Source organism: Lates calcarifer, unplaced genomic scaffold (genome assembly GCF_001640805.2).
Source record: "Lates calcarifer isolate ASB-BC8 unplaced genomic scaffold, TLL_Latcal_v3 _unitig_4002_quiver_610, whole genome shotgun sequence".
Taxonomy (NCBI): domain Eukaryota; kingdom Metazoa; phylum Chordata; class Actinopteri; family Centropomidae; genus Lates; species Lates calcarifer.
In genome coordinates, this window is record NW_026116648.1 from 176,205 (window position 1) to 195,433 (window position 19,229).

Here is a 19,229-nt window from a genome sequence, read left to right on the forward strand (position 1 = left end):
GGATTTGGCAACTGTGGGGTTAAAGTAATACATGTCCGGTCTTGTGCGTTAGGTATTCAGTAGTGAAACCATTCCAGGCTCAGGGGAGGAAAAGAGAGATAAAGAAACAGTGAGGGAGACATGGGCCGAGCGGACATTGACAGGCAACCCTTCTATCCAATCAGGAGAGAGCTATCAGCGTGATTTACAGCCGCGGGGGCTGTGAGGGGGAGGTGCGAGGCAGGGAAAAAAAGCAAATTGTTGAGTGAACAGCATCAGTAGAGAGTGGAGTGGAAGGGACCGCAGTGAGGGAGCTGGCTGCCAAGAGGACACAGAAAAACAAAGAGGCCAAGACTGAAATTAATTTCTGATTAGGGACCATCACAGGAAAAAAAATGTATTTCGTATTTTTATAATATGGATTATGACTTGTTTTTTCCCAACTCCTTACCAGACCGGCTTCATCAGTCCAGCGGCACTGCGCTTCATTGGAATGTGCGCTGTAGCTTCTCCGGGACGCATCTGAAAAGGAAGACAGTGGAACAAGAATAGATAAAGCCTCTACAGTCATTAAAACTCTCTCTTTTTTCAAAATGCCTCTCTTCTAATGGGAAAGATTTTTCCAGTCGCCTTACACATTTTTGGAGACTTTTACGCTTTTTTTGAGACGTTTTACCATCCCGATTGAAATGAGTGATGGAAATTGACATATTGTCCATTAACAGAGGATAACAAGGTTTATGATCTTTTTTTTTTTTTTTTTTTTTACCAAAGTGCACTTGTTTTTCCGGCGATGATTGTGCTTTTGATTGTCCTGTGTATCACGGATGGAGTGCTCTCTCAGATACGCTACTCTGTGCCGGAGGAGGCGGACCATGGCACCTTGGTGGGGAATATCGCCGAAGACCTGGGACTGGACCTTACCAAACTGGCCTCCCGCCGCTTCCAGGTGGTGCCCAGCTCTCGTACACCGTACCTGGAGGTGAACTTGGAGAACGGTGTCCTGTTTGTTAACGAGAAAATCGATCGGGAGCAGATCTGCAAGCAGAGCGCCAGCTGCCAGCTCAACATGGAGGTGTTCTTAGAGAACCCGCTGGAGTTGTTTCGGGTCGAAATCGAGGTAGTGGACATTAACGACAACCCACCCAGCTTCCCGGAGACAGACATCACAGTGGAGATCTCAGAGAGTGCTACTCCAGGCACCCGTTTCCCCCTGGAAAGCGCGTTCGACCCGGACGTGGGCTCTAACGCATTACGCACCTATGATATTACAACTAACAACTACTTTTACCTGGACGTGCAAACCCAAACAGATGGAAACAAGTTCGCGGAGCTAGTCCTGGAGAAGCCACTGGACCGGGAGCAGCAGGCGGCACACAGGTATGTGCTGACTGCGGTGGACGGCGGTCAGCCTCCAAGGACTGGCACCGCGCTGCTGGTGGTCAAAGTGTTGGACTCGAATGATAATGTACCGGTGTTTGACCAGCCCGTCTACACGGTGAGCCTCTCGGAGAACGCACCGGTGGGCACGTTGGTCATTCAGCTAAACGCAACCGACCTGGACGAGGGATTAAATGGGGAGATAGTTTATTCCTTCAGTAACCACATCTCCAACCACGTGAAGGACCTGTTCAGCATTGACCCGCGCACCGGGCGCATCGAGGTGAGGGGCGAGGTGGATTTCGAGGAGAGCAGCTTGTATCAGATATTTGTCCAGGCCAAGGATCTGGGTCCAAACGCCGTCCCCGCGCACTGCAAAGTGCTGGTCAAAGTCACTGACGTGAATGACAACGCACCGGAGATCACCTTCAGCACCGTTACCGAGTCGGTGAGCGAAAAGGCGGCTCCCGGTACCGTGATTGCGCTCCTAAGTGTGACAGACCGGGACGCAGAGGAGAACGGACAGATCCGCGTGGAAATCCTCGGTGACGTCCCATTCAAATTAAAATCTTCCTTTAGGAATTATTTCACCATATTGACCGACGGGCCGTTGAACCGAGAGCAGGTGGACTCCTACTCCGTCACTGTGGTCGCGCGGGATAAAGGTACACCTTCGCTTGCCACCAGTAAGTCCATCCGCGTCCAAGTGTCAGATGAGAACGACAACGCGCCCACTTTTACGCAGCCCATATATGATGTGTATGTGACAGAGAATAACGTGCCAGGGGCGTACATACATGCTGTGACGGCTCTGGACCCAGACATCGGGCAGAATGCACTCATCAGCTACTCCATATTAGAGTGTGACATTCAGGGCATGTCAGTCAAAACATATGTATCAATCAATGAGGAGACGGGCTATCTTTATGCACTCAGATCCTTTGATTATGAACAGCTGAAGGATTTCACGTTCATGGTCCAGGCCAGAGATGCAGGCACCCCGGAACTCTCCTCCAATGCTACAGTCAAAGTCATTATTGTGGACCAAAATGACAATGCCCCCCTGGTGCTGGCCCCTCTGGGGAAGAATGGCACAGCCAGGGAGCCCCTGCCGCGCTCAGCTGAGCCAGGCTACCTGGTGACTCGCATCGTGGCTATGGACGCAGATGACGGTGAGAATGCTCGGCTGTCCTACAGCATTCAGAGGGGAAATGAGAATGGCATGTTCAGGATGGACTGGAGGACGGGTGAGCTCAGGACAGCAAGGCGGGTGTCGGCCAAGCGAGACCCCCACCAACTCTATGACCTGCTGATTGAAGTGAGAGACCATGGCCAGCCGCCGCTTTCCTCTAGTGCCAGCGTGCTGGTGGTGCTGGTGGACAGTGTCACTGAAGGCCACAACAGCGGGGACCGCGGAGGTACTGCCAAGGCCAAAGATGGCACCCTGGACCTCACGCTGATCCTCATCATTGCCTTGGGCTCTGTTTCTTTCATCTTCCTCTTGGTCATGATCGTGCTGGCCGTGCGTTGCCAGAAGGACAAAAAGCTCAACATTTACACCTGCCTGACCAGTGACTGCTGCCTGGGCTGCAGCTCCTGCTGTTCACAGCAGGGCCGGGCCCGCAAGAAAAAGCTTAGCAAGTCAGATATCATGCTGGTGCAAAGCAGTGTTAATGTGAGTGGAGCCGGTACAGCTCAAGTCCCCGTGGAGGAGTCAGGGAGCTTCAGCTCCCACCACCAAAACCAGAACTATTGTTACCAGGTATGTCTTACTCCAGAGTCTGCCAAAACTGACCTCATGTTCCTAAAGCCGTGTAGTCCATCTAGGAGCACAGACACCGATCACAACCCGTGCGGGGCCATAGTGACAGGGTACACAGACCAGCAGCCTGACATCATATCAAACGGCAGCATTTTATCAAACGAGGTAAGATTCCCTCTCATACCTTACAGTTTAACCTCCTCCCATCCAGAGACAATCAGCATGTCTAAAAGCTGATTCATACCCAGGATCAGATTTAATACATGCCAATTACATGATACTATTTAAATACATTCCAATGGGATACATATAAGATACTGTATTTTTGATTCAGAAGCTGTTTCCACTCTCTACTTTTTCATTCCGTTCAGTGGCATGCCAGGCCTAAAGATGGCTATTATTGAGCACTAATATGGACAGTGTGTGGCAACATCCTCTGACTTTCAGTAAAAGCATTAAAGCAAACAAAATGATTAAAACACCGGTTGCCTACATGTTGCCTGTAGCAGTCCTCAGTGAGGTCAGCTTTGAAACAGAAATCATTGCATGTTTATGTTGTGTTCCCATGTCTTTGAAATGATAAAAATTTTGAAAAAGAGAAGTGTATAAACATAGTATATGGTGGTTTAGGGCTGCTGGTTGCCGTGGGTGCATGTCTGGGTGTGTGTGTGACTGAATCCCAGAGGAGAAGAGTGTTTGCATTAAGCACAATGTTGCTGAGTTGCACTAGAACAAAGATGTGTCTCATGGCTATGCCAGCCTGAATAGGTACACTACTTTATCTTGAGCCTTGGCAACTTATCTGTAGAGCCGTGCTCATTCCCCCCTGTGGAAAAACACACCTCTTCAAACACACACTACTCACCAGATATGAATGATATGGGTAATGGCTGAACACAGCACAGGTTTATTTTACAGCCAAAATCAACATGGCACTTTTTCCTGTTCCCCTTTTTTATGCTAATAACATTAAATGGGGTGTTTGAGCAACACACACTAAAAACTGCTTCTTCTCTTTCAGACCAAACATCAACGAGCTGAACTCACCTACCTGGTTGATAGGCCAAGACGTGTCAACAGGTAAATATGAAAAGAGACTGTCGCGACAACCCTTCTGATGCTCACTCTGATTCATCCACCTGTAATGAACCTCTAATCTGTTGACTGCCTGTAGTTCATTGACTGATGTATTCACTCTTTTTTCTCTGACAATGCTCTGGATGATGAGATGGGACCAGTAAGATTAGAAAGGGGAGAGAATTGCAGTTAGTAGAGAACATCAAAATGTTCAGTGAGGCTTTGATTTAATGTTGTATTTGGTTTCAGTTCGGCATTCCAGGAGGCAGACCTGGTTAGTTCCAAAGACAGCGGCCATGGAGACAGTGAGCAGGGAGACAGTGACCATGACGCTACCAATCGAGGCCATTCCTCTGGTAAGAATCGGCTTTGCTGCAAGTGTGTATGACCTGCCTCTTTTTTCACTATAAGTTTATTAGATTTTTTAAAGCTGCACGTTCAATGAACAAATCAATAGCTGTCTGGCTTCTATTGGACTTGAGTAGGCTTTGTTGATTAGCATGTGGTGAGGGTCCAGGAGAAAATTTACTACCCATCTCTCCAGTCTGAAGTCTAGACTTTTCCTGCTCAGTTGTGGCTCATTGTGCAGGGCTGGAAAAATGAAAGCACATTTTAATTAGGGCTAGAATTCACACATGGCTAGAGTCAGCATCATCATTTGAAGCATTTCAGTGGCTTTTGATTTTCTGTTATCCCTTAAAAAGAAGAGGAGAAAAAAATCATAAGATGGCAGAATCACATCCTGTTCCTGTGAACTGCCTGAGAGCTTGCCCTTGATGGTAACTTGTTTCTTAATATTAGCAACTGTCTTTTTTGACACATGATAATTTAATGTCGGTGGGCAGAAAGCGAACCCTGGTACTGTTGTTTGTAAATATGTGGTGGTGTTAATGAGAAGCCCACTCCCTGTGAGCTCGGTCACACAGTGCTGGAGAACACTCGACGAGACGTGACAGGCTTTTTAATGAGGCCACACTTGCACTGGAGTGCTGGGATGCGGACCAAATAGGTTGTGGCAATAGCAAACAAAACAGGCAATTCATTCGTTCATTAGATTAATTAATGGATTCATTCATGCAGTTATTCTCTGGACTGCACTCTCTAAATTTGTCTCTTTTTTCCTCCCCTTCTCATAGACCATATTCTTCCATACCCATTCTTTTTTTTTCTTTTTTAGTCTTCCCTGTCTAAGGGAACCCATCTGAGATCATACAATAGGACCCCACTGGGTTATGAATAGCGGTTTTATGTCTTCATTCAGTGGTGGGGCCCTCTGTGGATGGAGCCTGTCATAATGTCTGGTCAGCCGCAGCAGGGATCCTTGCTGAGCCAAATGGAGCTTTCCTGCCACTACCTTTGTTACTCCAGTAGGCTGGATGGGTTATACAGACTTCAGTAAACACAAACACACAGAGCTGATCCCTCTTCAGTTCCTTTTTAATTTTAATAAGCTCAGAGTTAGACCTTCATAGTTACCTCAGGTTTTTCTTTTTCACCACTATGGAACGTTTTCACTCCTAATCAGGACTGAGCCACCCAGCTCCTTTATGTGGATAGAGTTGTCCTATTTCAGGGGCATTAGCATTCCATGTGAACACTGCTAGCCAGAGTCATATTCTGTTATGAATAGTCATATTATTTTATACAAGTAGGGCAAGTATTGTTGAAATTATTTCTGAGTTTTGGTATCAATAACAAAGCAATAGCTTTTTTGATACCTTGCTTTATGGAACGTAAACCCTTTTTATCAACGCTTTTATTTAATAAAATAGGGCAAAGTTGTCAAATGTTAGAGTTGGTATTACATAAGTCTAAACACAAGCAGCTCTACAAAAATATTGCCTGAACAAAACTGATCTGATAAAACAATACAATGTAGAACCATGAATCTGACATTTGAAATTCCATGCCATTTTTTTCATTCTATATATAATGAGTGCACTTTAGTCAATACTTTAAGGTTCATTATCCAAATATAATTTAGCATTTTTCATCTCTGTGTGGCTGCTGCATGTAGATGGAGTTGTCCTGTTTCAAATGCACTAGCATTTTGAAAAATCTGCCAGCCCTTGTTTTAACCAAAAATACATCTGAAGTGGAAAGTGGAAACATTTTGAGTTAAATTTAAATTGGGAACTATGTGACCAACAAATAAGTTAAAAAGGGTATGAATAGACATTAAATGTTAGCTTTTACAGTTTTTCACACAGCTGGTACAGTTTTTGTACCACTTGGTGCTCGGGACATGTCAGTTGCTATGTTAAAAATTGTAGAACCTCAAGCAGCTAGAAGAATGTTCAAGTGTAAAATCAGGAACTGTCCTGTCGATTTCAGCAAATATGTATCTGATCAAACATCTTCTCAAAGTTCTTGACAGTTTTTGACGTTCGTGACTCGGGACACATTTCAGTTGACACCACAAAACAATTGACATTTTAAGATCACATCAGTGGGGCTGATGTGATGTGAATAAGATAAAGCTGGGGGCTTTATCACTATTGACTTCAATTACCCTTGATGTGGCAAATACAGTACTGTTACACTGTTGCAGCATAATCAGTCAGCTTAGTGTCTTTAAAGAGATTATTCGCTGTACATAAAGTGTCTGATTAGGATCATTGAGAGCATGAATTAGTATCCTAGAATTCTGCTTCCACAATCCTGGAAAAATCTTTATTCTGTATGTGCTAATTGAGTTTGTCAGCAGCAAGGGTACTGTTGAACTATGTCAGTGTTTAATAGATGCTAATGTTAAATAAACATGTCCATATCATCCATCACAATGGTGTGTTAGCCTCTTCTCTTGGCTTTGACAAGGGATTTTATGAATACATTAGTGGGAGGAATCCATACTTAACTTTTTTCCTCCAGAGAGTTGTTGTTGTCCATGTGATCAGATTTGTAAGAGCATATTTTTATGTTTATTAAACTGTGAGTTAAAGCATTAACATTACATATTGGCAGAGACATTCTCTAATAAGATTCGTTTGAACATTTTTCGGACTGCTGAAAACAGGCCTCGGAGGCAAGGTTTTTTTCTTTTTTTGTTTTCTTATTTCCCGTATGTTGTTGCTGTTGTGCCAACATTTTATACTGTTTCAGGCTGTGTGTGTGTGTGTGTGTCTGTGTGTGTGTCATTCTATCTATCTATCTATCTATCTATCTATCTATCTGGAGTATGGGAAACAAACTGCTTTTTGGCTGGATCTTTGATTATTTGTGTTTATTTTCAAAGCGTGGGTGTGGGAGAGAGGGTCAGTGAAGGTCAATTGCAGGATTTAAATGAACAAATGCTACACATTATGTGCCATTACACGATGCAGTGTGCAGATATGTATGTGTTAGTTAGTGTAATGGGATGAAAATTGCCATTATATTTGCCATTACTGCCATTACTTGCCAAATACCATTACTATTATATTATCATAGTATATGTTAGATTTTATATATCATATTATATATTATTATGGCATTTTACTGTATGTACTATAATTGCTGCTTCTATTAATTATTCTATAATTTATTATGTGCATATCGTGTGTGTGTGTGTATAATTGAAACAGGAATTATAGTACATAGTACACAGTAAAATGCATTCAGACACTTAATTTACACACATTTATTATGTATGAATACGATACGTATTACATATGTATGGAAAAGGTTGTATTATATCCTCGTGAATATATTTTCATTCTTATGTTCATATATTGTCCATCTTACAGATATTCAAGTAAAATAGCTCAAATTTGTCTTTAAATACAGTACTTGAGTAAATGAAAGAAGAGAAGCAAACCCTTCTTTAGCAGAAAGTCTTTTCTGATCTGGCTGTGACAACAACAAAAAAAATCTTAACCCTTGCATTGTCCTCTGGGTCAAAGTGACCCGGTGGCTGACAATGTGTGTGTGTGTGTGTGTGTGTGTGTGTGTGTGTGTGTGTAGTAGGATTTGTTGTTGCATGATATTTGTGATTCTGAAGTGGTTATCTTTTGTTTTTGAATAATAGTAAGAAGAAAAAAGTATACAGAATACGAAGGGCAACTGAAAGATTGTTGGGTTAATATTACAGGTTTGCTGCAGAGTGAGTGCTAAGAGTTCTAAAGATCCCTCTATACATTCTGTGATTAGAACATTTTCTTGTGAATTAAATCACAGTGGAATTAAGGTGTTCCTCGTTTGCTGTGAGTTCCTGTAGGACCACTTTTGCAGCTCTAGGAGTACCCTCAGGGAATAAATTTCCAGTCCTGCTACATGAGTAAAGTACATATTATCAGTATAGCCAATGTCATGCACTTGAAGAAGACTGAGTCAAGATGCTTATCCAATTTCTACCCCCCAGCCCCGTAAATCCACTCCCATCTCTCCCTGCTGCTGTGATGAATTCCTCCTTAGGCTTGCAGTTCACGTTATCACCGTGGTAACAGCTCGCTGATCAGTAATTCATTTTTCAGACGTCTGCATACCAATTACCAAATGAAGGTTATTATCGAGACTTTGCATTTGCCCTGCCTGAATACTGTGCAGAATGCTAAGATGAGATGAGGTGTCAGAAGTAACAAGGGTCAGCATGCTTCAAGATTGCTTTATCTTCCCCTCTCTGTCTTCTTGCTGGCTTCTTTGCTTGAGTTTGTCTTAGTGCGATATATGTTGACACATTTCCTTTACATCCCATGTTGAAGTGGAAGACAGATACTGTACTCTGCAGCAATGTTCCCCCTAATTTTTCATGTGTCTGAGCATACACACAAACTCCCTGAGAATTACTTGGACCACTGTGTGCAACATCAGACATTCACACTGTCGCACACTGTAATTTTATGCGCTACATAGTTTTGCTGTGTGCAGAGAAAGCGGGAGCAGTGCGTGATTGCGCAGGCGCGCAGCTTAGAGGGAACATTGCTCTGCAGCTGGACAAAACCTCATAACTCATGCTGACTGTTTGCACTGAGAAAATTGTTCATACTTTCAACTTCATAGTAGAGAGATATCAGCAGTGCACATTATACACATTATAAGCTTGGACACTGTGTGTGTGGTGAGAGGTTCAGTTTTACAGCTGAAATGTTTTTATCTGTCTGATTCGATAGACACTGTCTAATGTTCCAGGGGCACATCTAATTTTGCCAAAATGTCAAGAAATATCAAGATGTCTTGATCTGGCTTTATGGCTGAAATTACCCCCCCCCCCCCACACACACACACACACACTCTATCTCTCTGTCCTTCTCCCCCTCTCTATATCTCTCTCTCTCTGTGTGAGAGTCTTATCTTTCTGGCAGAGTCTAAATGCCACATTTCCTGTTCCCATTTTGAGAATTAACGCAGCATCCATTTTGTAATGGAAGCAGAGTTCTATGTCCTCTTTCCACTTTTTTTTTTTTTTTGCTTACAGTGTTGTGCTCCCTGCATGTTCAGGTGCACCAACATTATATCTGATTGCATCCCTATCAAGCTGTATAGTAAGTTGTTTCTTCCGTTGTAAGAGGCTATATTAAAATATAAAGTGATGGTGTATTTATGGCACATTGGTTAATATTTAATAAGAAACCATCTCCTCTCGATAGGAGACTGGGCACGTTTCCAAGCTGTTAGTGATGGCAAGCCAAATTAATCCGCTTTGTAACAAAGCAAATTCCCTGTTTGCTGACTGCTACAGACACACACCACAAAACACACTCACACACTCTGCTTACTAAGACAGCAGTAGTCTTAGCCTGATCAGTCTGTATTCAGAGGGATTAGCAGCAGATAGCCCTAGCTGGACAGTACAGATTTTAGACCCAAACAGCGACTCAGACACACACACACAACAAGCAGACTTTAGACTTTGAGTTTGCAAAACATGCATATGCAGGATCTAAGCCCCACCAAAAAAAAAAAAAAAAAAAAAAAAAAAACGGGGTGATGAAAACACTATTTGGCTTAAGGCTTACACTCGGCTTAAATAGCTGTGCTGAACAGCTAATTTTCCTGCTAACTATGTCCCCCTTTACCCTGTTCCCTTTGCCCTCTGACAAAAGGTGGTTTTCTCACAAACAATTCCAGCTATTAAAAAGCTTCACAAGTAATTACTCCACATGAAAGTGAGCACGCTCAAACAGGTTTTCATCCGTACCTTTCCATAGCCTTTCATGGGGGACAATAGGTTTTTAAAAATGGGTGAGACTGAGGGCCTGGGAGAGGGGCAGGCTGGTAATCCAATACTATTGAGTTTGTGGTTTGGTTAATCTAATGTCCAGGCTAAACGGAGCATGGGCAGTTTGCTGGCACTGGCTTTGATGATTGTACCAACCTCTCAACCCCTGCAAAAACACACACACGTATGCACACACATGCTCTTGCCTTGTTGCTTTGTCGAAGAAATTTCACCCACCTATCCCCCAGGGAGCTGTTTTTTTTTACATGTAACTTCCAGTAACCTGTGGCATTTTTATTCATTAAGGTTTTTTTCTGTTTGTAATCTTCCCTCTGGCTACTAAAACACTGTAAAATTCGGAGCTTGAAACTTAATTTAGATGTACCCAAACACAGTGCTTAAAATGTAAAGATATAAATATAAATCAAAATATCATGACATAATCTAATTGTGTAAAAGTTTTAGATCTCAATCTTACCTCAATATTTCTCAAATTCAGGTGGTAGGAAAATTAATCCTTTACTTTACACAGTTTCCTTTACCAGGTGGCTCTTGTTTCATTTTATGTCTAATGCACAAACATAAAAGTCTATCAACAGGGATGTGCTCAGATGTGTGGCTCAGTACAAAAAGGGCACCTCCCCTTTAAAAAAATGGTTGATGTATATTGTTTAAGCAATAGTATTTAGCATGACTAATTTCATTAATTCATATAGAATTAGTAATTTACCAGCCAGGCCTAGATTAACCTGCAACAGGGTTGTGACATTAAAATTAATATGAATCATTAGTTTGTCATTTATTCATTCTGTAGTCCCATTTACACATAGATTGCACTATATTGCCACTAAGAAGAACCTTTATTATGCCATCTTTGCTTGTTTATACTGAACCAAACAAAAGAGCCGTAATGCTGTCCCAGCATGTGATTGTAGATATCATGCTAACATTTCAGAAGCCTGATGTAGGCTGATGTTTGTCGATTTGGCTCTGTGACTACCCCCACTTAAAGGCAGAACAACAGTGCCCTCCAATTTCCACGAGGTTGAATAACAGCACAATATTCTTGCCTTGAACAGGCTGTATGAATGGTACTTATATTTTAGTGCTTTGCAGAGAAGTAGCTGAGGAATGTTAAGTGAAACCAGATGTTCTGTGGGGATGCCTCCTCTCCTGGAACTGTAATACAACCCCTGCTCATGCAGACAGCTTACATTAAAGTGTGGACAGCTTGTGAACATCTTCTCGGTTAAAACTGGTTGTTTCTTGGTGAATGGTTAATTGTGCTCTCTTTGTTTTTGGAAAAGTGAAACTTTATTTTCTGTCTTGGAGGCTTTTCTCTCTCAATTATTGTTTTAAGGTATTTGTTTATTTCGTTTTTCGTTTATTGTGTTCTGAGTGCTTGCAGGCAATTTCCGCACCAGGGGCCCTAGACTAAAATGAGCCGTGGGCTCCCTACTGACCAACCAGTTTTCCCACTTTCATTATTGATGCATTATTTGATATTAGTTCATAGTTTGGTTTGATCAAGAAAAATATATTTAGGATAGAGAGTTTTTTGTACATGTACTTTACAAATCACAAATTTGTGATTATGGACACAGTAAATAAAATATACTTTATTTTATTGTGTATTGTGCTTAGAATTTATTAGTAGCACAATTATAGTTATTAGTAGTGACTCCATTCACACCACAAATTCTGACTCTGAATTATTGAACAGAATAACTTCTCCTTCTCCTTTCTACACCACAGAGGTCAGATTATGTGTGAGCACTTTTCTAAAAGTGGAGCCTTGACACTGTTGAAGAAAAAGGAAAGGAATGGAAAAAGGAAACTATGCTGGGAAAAAGTGCAATTGCAGGATATATTTTGCAGATATTAAACATGTGATATGTGCTTTTCCTCACAAGTTACCTGACTGAAATGGATGGTTTCATATTTCATGAACTCATCATAAGGTCTGCAGGTTAGAAATTATCAAATGAAAATGTCACAAAGCAGAACACAAACACACATTCATTGTGCATGTGTATTAATCGAGGCTTAGATCTTAAATATGGTGAAACAAAAGCCCTGACATAAGGAATCAAAGAGCAGGTTGCAGAAGAATATATAATGAAAGTCTTGTGGGAATACTTTGATATAGTTATGTGTACCTGTATGTATGTGTACTTTTTACACATACGTTTTTTCATTGTCTTGCATTGTCTCATGTTTTTCTCCTGCCTTCCTCTTTTCCTCCCTCCCCTCAACCTCTAGGTGCCGATCTGTTCTCTAACTGCACAGAGGAGTGTAAGGCCTTGGGCCACTCCGATCGCTGCTGGATGCCGAGCTTCATGCCCTCTGATGGGCGTCAGGGTCCAGACTACCGCAGCAACCTCCACGTGCCAGGCATGGACTCTGTTCCAGACACAGAGGTATTTGAAAGCCCAGAGCAAACGACCGATAAGTCATTCTCCACCTTTGGCAAAGAGATACCTCTCAGTCATCAACACCTCCACCACCACCAAAACCACCACCACCTCCTCCAAAACCATCACCTCAGACACCACCACAGCTCCCTTGAGAGGAAAGAGTTGGAGGCACTTCTGCCTAGCTCCAGAGCACCTTGTAACCCAGCTTATTTAAGTGAGTATTGTTTTTTGCTCAGGCCTAAGCACCCACCCCGCTCTCCGATCTGGTGATCGAATTAGGTGAAAAAGCAAAGATTCCAAATTGAATTTTCTCCCCGGATTGGCTGGCGGAAGGAAGCATGAAATTCATTTCAGGTCTGACCCCTGTTCTCTCAGCCCTCCTGTCAGAGTGTTTAACTAACTCTTCCCTCTTTGTCAAACATCTCCATTATCTGTGACTGTGATGATCTTATCTTCCCTCACTTACCATTTCAGTTCATACTACAGACACACACACACACAAACCTCTAGCACTGATTAGCCCAAAATGAAACATGCCAAAAGCAATTATGATGTAAATGGTTGTTTTGATATGGGTTGACAAGTTAGCATTAAGGAAGCTCTGTGTGACTATGGAAATTGGCTGCTGTAATATAAGAGACGTTGGCCCGCTCACAAAACCCAGCAATGGAAAATAGCTGTTTTTAATCAGTGACGAAGCAGGCAGTGAGCTTAACATCTCTTTCTCACTCGGCAGACATCATTGCGTTGGAACTGAGGATCAAAAAACAGTTTTAAGATAACTGAGAAGAGGAGAAAAAAAGGAGGTAGAAGTTGCATTTCCCAAGGAATTACTCTTTCTTAACTCATTCAAGGGCCACAAAGAGACACATCCTCAATCACTGCAATTTGGTGATAATACTTAATTATAATTTTGTCAAGCAGTGCCTGAAGAGGCCCCCTCTCCTATCATCTGACACAGCTAGCTAAAATTATCAGACTGTCAGAGCCCCGCTGCTTCCCCAGTGCCATCATTTAAAACCACAGCATGCTGTTGGCAACAGCAGGAAAAATGCCTTTTTTTCTTTTAATTAATGTTTCATTTGTTTGCCTTTTTTAAACCTGAAAGAGGAAAGTCACATTTTTCACAAATATTTATTTTACAGGTTTGCAAGGGTTGATTTACAACTACAAACTTTTTGACTATTGAATATCACTTTACTAGTTCAAAATCTATCTATTATTATCTATTATCTATCTAATCTAATATAGACTCACATTTGAGCCCATACATTCCAAGCAGGTTACGATAAGACTACATTCATTATGATGAGAAATTACAGCAATAATGTATTTCACCTGTATAAACTGAGCATAGATTAAAGCAATTAAAGCATTTAAAATAGTACAAAAGAATTAAAATGATCAGTCAGATATAACAGCTCTGGGTGACGCTCATATCATCATCACATGTTAAATTAAGTACTGAAATCATAAGAATACAGTAATACTGCAATTGTGACTGCATTTTTGACAATAAAAAATGGACCATGTTATTACAGATAATGATACTTTAAGTCAAGTAAAGCAGCAAGATGCATTTTATTATTTTTGTAGCTTTCAGCAAATAATTTAGCAGTACAATATTAGCATACCACACATACATACACACACACACACACCAAAAAAAAAAAAAAATTATAATAATATGTGTGTGTGTGTGTGTGTTATATGTGTGTATATATCCAGCATATGTCAACACCCTCAAATGGAATGTCAAAATTACATGTGAAATCGTCAAATGACATCAGTAATATAATTCAATTTTATATGAAGTGCACAGAATGAAAACAGAAAAAAAACAACAAAGTATGAATATAAAAAACGGTCAAATATACTAATTATAACAAAGTATAGTGACATTTCTGTTGTGTAAGTTTTATAAATCTGAAAATGTAAGCATCACAGATGCAAACTAGAAACCAAACTATAATATTGCTATTTGAAACTCCAGTAACAAACATGATATAAAATGTGTGTAATTGAAACCTGATAAAATTCTTGCAACCAAACTTCAAGCACCAACCATTTAGCAATTTTTTTAATTATTTTATTTTCTGTGTTTCCTCAGTTCACATTTCTCAGCCTTCACTGTGTTTGTTGTGTGCTGCTCTGGTTCTAATAGTTACCATGGATGTGCTTATTACACGCTTATGATGCAGCACTTAACGTGAAGGGCTCCCAGTATTGCAGTGTTCCCCAGGAACACTGCCACTCATTCCTCTCTGAAAGTAGATTACTCTGGGCCTTATGCTAATGAGTGCGGGGGGTGGATAAAGGCAAAGACGGAGAAGGGAGGGGGAGAGGACTGAAGTGGATGAAAGGATAGAATGATGATACCAAGAGGCCAAAGCTCTTTAATCTGATCAAGTCAGCCAGTGATACACAGAGACTCTTTTGTCCTGGGACTTGCAGGCCTGGGCCTGGACCTGACCTGGGGTCATATTGAGTGTGGGGTGCATTGGTGGGGGGATGCGACAGCCAGAGCTCAGTGATTACCATCATCAAACACAGACAACATTGAGTCAGGGGACAGAGAAGGGGAGGGTGAATGAATGAGAGGTTACACTCTACCCCGTTAGAGCTCAGCCTCTCTCTTTTGTTGTTGTCCTAAATAAACTGGGCATGAAAGTATTCGCCAGCTCACCCATCATTCAGTGCCACTATTCCCATAATGCCCACCACCCCCACACTCTCATGACAGAGTCACACACATATTATCCATGAACCATTTCACAAGAATAAATTGAAATGGCCCAGATGAGAGATGTGAGACTTCCTACCCTTTGGTGTGCATGTGTGAACCTACAAATTCTGTGTGAATGAGGCCATTTAAGTACTAGTTTTCTATCTTTTTTGGTTTTCTGTCATCTCTCAGACAAACTTGACACCCCACCTGTACTTACACACAGAGCTAACCGTGTTATGTTTTTCTCTACTTCTTACAGCGAGGAAAGGGGTTTGCTAGCTCTTTTCATGTGGACATATCGGAAACTGCGTGACTTTGCACAATCACTCCCCAATGACCAAGGCTATAGAAAAAACAAACAACAAAGCATTAACATTTCAATCCATTTTGCCCTTCCCTCCCTCAACCCTCCTCACCCAGCAAAAAATGAAAACACTCACGACTACACACAAAAAGAAAAACACCCCCTCTCTGGAATTCCTTGGATCACTGCCGGGCTTTGGAGGCACCCCTCTCTCAGGATTAGCAAATGGTCAAACATGGAGAGGGGGTCGGGTGGGTGCAGGCAGGTAGACAAACAGCCTTACTGGGAGGACCCCATTGTCTCAGCAGGACTGAGAAACTAACAGAGGGGGAGGAAGGACAGTACTGATGGAGAGATAAAACTGGTCACTGATCTCACCGTCCTTTTCCAATCCGCGTGTGTCTGTTTACAGCACTGATGTATACATCTCTGAGGAAGACAAAACCACATGAGGACTGGATATGTATATTGAAGACAAACTGAAATGAGAGCCTCCCAGAGAAACCACCACTGAGCCCTTTAGGCATTTATACTTGCAGAGAGGCGCCAAATTGTACAGGAGAATCTTTGTGCATTTCAAAATGCAATACCACAGTTTTCTATTCTGTTTATGTGGTCAGGTGTCTCTGTTCTGATCTCCTTCAAAATTTGTAAGAAAAGATTGTAGGCAGGATATTTTTTTATTTATGTTTTTTTTCTAATTCTGAGTTCTTTTTGTTTTTTTTTTTCTTTTCTGCTCTGGAGTTAGTTTCTTTAACATATCGTGGGCTTGGACAGTGTTTGGCCTGCACTTTTGTGATTCTAAGGCATCAAGTAGTTTCTATTATGTGTGAGAAGTGTTTACTGTACTCTTTTAAAAGTTTCAAACTGAATATAAAACTCTATATATAAATCCATCTATATCTACTTGTTCTGAAAGCGTGCTATCCATTTGCTAGGTTCCACATTCTGATTCAGAGGTTTGACTCTTGTTTAAGTATCCCTGAAGAAGGCTTATTGTTTTCCCAGTGGGATACATAAAGGGAGACAGAGCAGCCTTAGCAGATATGAAACTCAAGTTCTCATTGTTTTACATTATTTTTTGTTTTACAAATTCTTTTTTCCCACTTTTGGATATTGATGAAGCTCATGTCTATAAATAAAAAGAAGGTAATAATTTAGAATGCAATCAGTGGTAATTTTATGTCATTGTAACCAAAACTTTAAGGGTCCATTTATAAAGAAATAGAACAAAAACACGGCCAAATGCAAAAGGTGCAGTTGGAATCCAGTATACACACATTTCTTTCTCACACATTACAAACACAAACAAACCATTATGCCAACAATAAACAAAAAAATTGTGAAAAGGAAGGTCTCATGTGCTTTTATTCTGATGCATTTTGTGGTTGTACAGGAAAAAGTCAAACTTGTGTTGACCTGATGTGGGAAGTTTTGTGTTTCCTTTATTTATGTCTCCATATCAAGGCTGTCCACCACTGAGCAAAACTGGTACCTGTCCTTGGTCCTCAGGCCTGCACACCCACAAAAGCAACGGGCTCACTGTGTGGCAATTGGTTTATTTAGCCCTATAGCAGGGTCCTGTGCCAAAATGGAAATCATGTTTAATCAGCAGTTTTCAAAAGTCTAAACAGGCTTTACTGTTGTGAGGACATTGTTATCAAATTTATTCAGAATTCCATCCTTTGTTCTTATATTTATGTGCCAGCTAGAATCAAGATTTCACAGAGTTTATAGAATATAATGCATTGTTATAGATAAAAACAATAGTGGTGGTGGATGCAGATACATTCAAGTTAAAGTTCAGTATTCAAAATTGTAATTGTAAATTGTAATTGTAATGCATTATTATATTAGCAGCATTTTAATACTTGTGGCTTAGCTCAAAACAGAGCCTATTTTAATTTTACAAGTATCTTAATTTATAGATATATTTAGATGCTTGTTTTGGATTAGCCAGAAATGTATAAAACTGAATTTCAGTATAATAGAGACAATACGACAATACTGCAAAAAATGTATTTTTATAGCACATGATGGGGTCATGCCTCTTAATTCATGTCACTGAGCTATCATGGTATATTCAGCCCTCTGTATTCACATTTTGAAAGGGAGGATAAATTCACTCTCAGCAACTCTATGACAAATTAATTTGTGCAGCAATGCGTACAGTTGGTTGATATGAGACATATTATGCACATGACAAATCAGTTTTGGCACAGAGTGAAGCTCTTGCTCTTTGGCAGATGATATTTACCACAGAGACAAACATATGGTGGACATTTATAATAGGCCCATACTTATTGTTTGGATAATATGGCAGAGATTTTCAAAACTAAGACACTTTTACAACTGAATCAACTGAATGACTGACAATGTCCAGCAGACTCATTTAACACTTGTGATTACTCATCCATGATGTGGGTTAACATGACACTTGATAATATGTTCAGTATGCTGAATTACAAATCAAGAAAAAAAAACATCTTTATCATCCTTCACTGTCTCCTCTGTTGTGTCAACACACATTCTGTGATCCTCTCATTCCTTTTTACAACAGCATTGTAGATTCAGGAGAGCTTGTGTGTTTGTCTGAACTAGATGTTGCAGCTGCAATCCAAGGTAGATTTGGATATTTACAAATGGTGATGAACCAATAACATGGTAGAGTTCAGATACGCATGCTAAATCATCTTAACTCCTCCAGTACAGCTGAATATTCATTGATTTGTTTATCTGACAGTAACAAAAGCCTTAAGTCTCTGTTAACACTAAATACTACAAGCAAACAGTAAGGGGGATAAGAAGCACCTATGAATTTCCCTGTCTGTCTTTTTCTTCAGAATTTTATTCTGATGTTAAATTTAGGATGACAAATAGTGAAGAGCGGCAATGTGAACCATCGGTCCGGGCCCTTTTGTTGCTGCGTAATGAGGGCAAAGCTATCAGAGCAGCACCGTTTAGATTGAGGACATAAGTTGAACAGAGAGCAAGTGCAATATAATCATATCTACTTTCTTGTTAAATGGAAGCTATTATGTTTGACCTCCACTCGACGCTAATCTCTGTCACAAACCAAAAAGTTTTAATTTCCATGTGCGTTTATGCACACCAGGCTTCAAATGAGAAAAACTATTAGAGTATAATGAAAGATAATTTAAGAACAAAAAAGAGAGACTTAAAATTCCCAAAACAAACAGGAGGATTTGAAGAGAGGCAGATGGTGAAATAGGGAGAGAGAGAGACGTCTCTCTTTCTATTTCCGGTGAGTGGCGGGAGGAGAAGGGGGAGTGAGGAGGTAATTGCGATAGCAAGTTTCAAAGTCACTCACTTCACAAAGGCAAAGCGGATTATAGGAGGCTGAACTTTTTCATGTCAGAGCTCTCCTCTTTTGCAAATGCCACTGGTCACAAAAAGAAGAAAAAAGCCGGTGAATCGGTGCTTGA

At 41.0% G+C, this 19,229-nt stretch overlaps 1 protein-coding gene across 3 annotated transcripts; it reads left to right on the top strand.

Moving 5' to 3' along the window:
• The first annotated feature begins 244 nt into the window (after positions 1–244).
• On the top strand, positions 245–16,951 carry pcdh10b (protocadherin 10b). Of its 3 annotated transcripts, none has more exons than XM_018694358.2 (5): positions 245–3,286; positions 4,143–4,201; positions 4,448–4,554; positions 12,597–12,965; positions 15,739–16,951. In XM_018694358.2, the coding sequence occupies exons 1-5, from the start codon at positions 773–775 to the stop codon at positions 15,756–15,758; spliced, it is 3,069 nt and encodes a 1,022-aa protein (XP_018549874.1). In that variant the 5' UTR covers positions 245–772; the 3' UTR covers positions 15,759–16,951. The 3 variants fall into 3 exon arrangements, with proteins under 3 accessions (XP_018549874.1, XP_018549876.1, XP_018549875.1); XM_018694360.2 differs by having other exon boundaries at positions 12,597–12,754; XM_018694359.2 differs by having other exon boundaries at positions 245–3,121.
• The last annotated feature ends 2,278 nt before the right edge of the window (positions 16,952–19,229 follow it).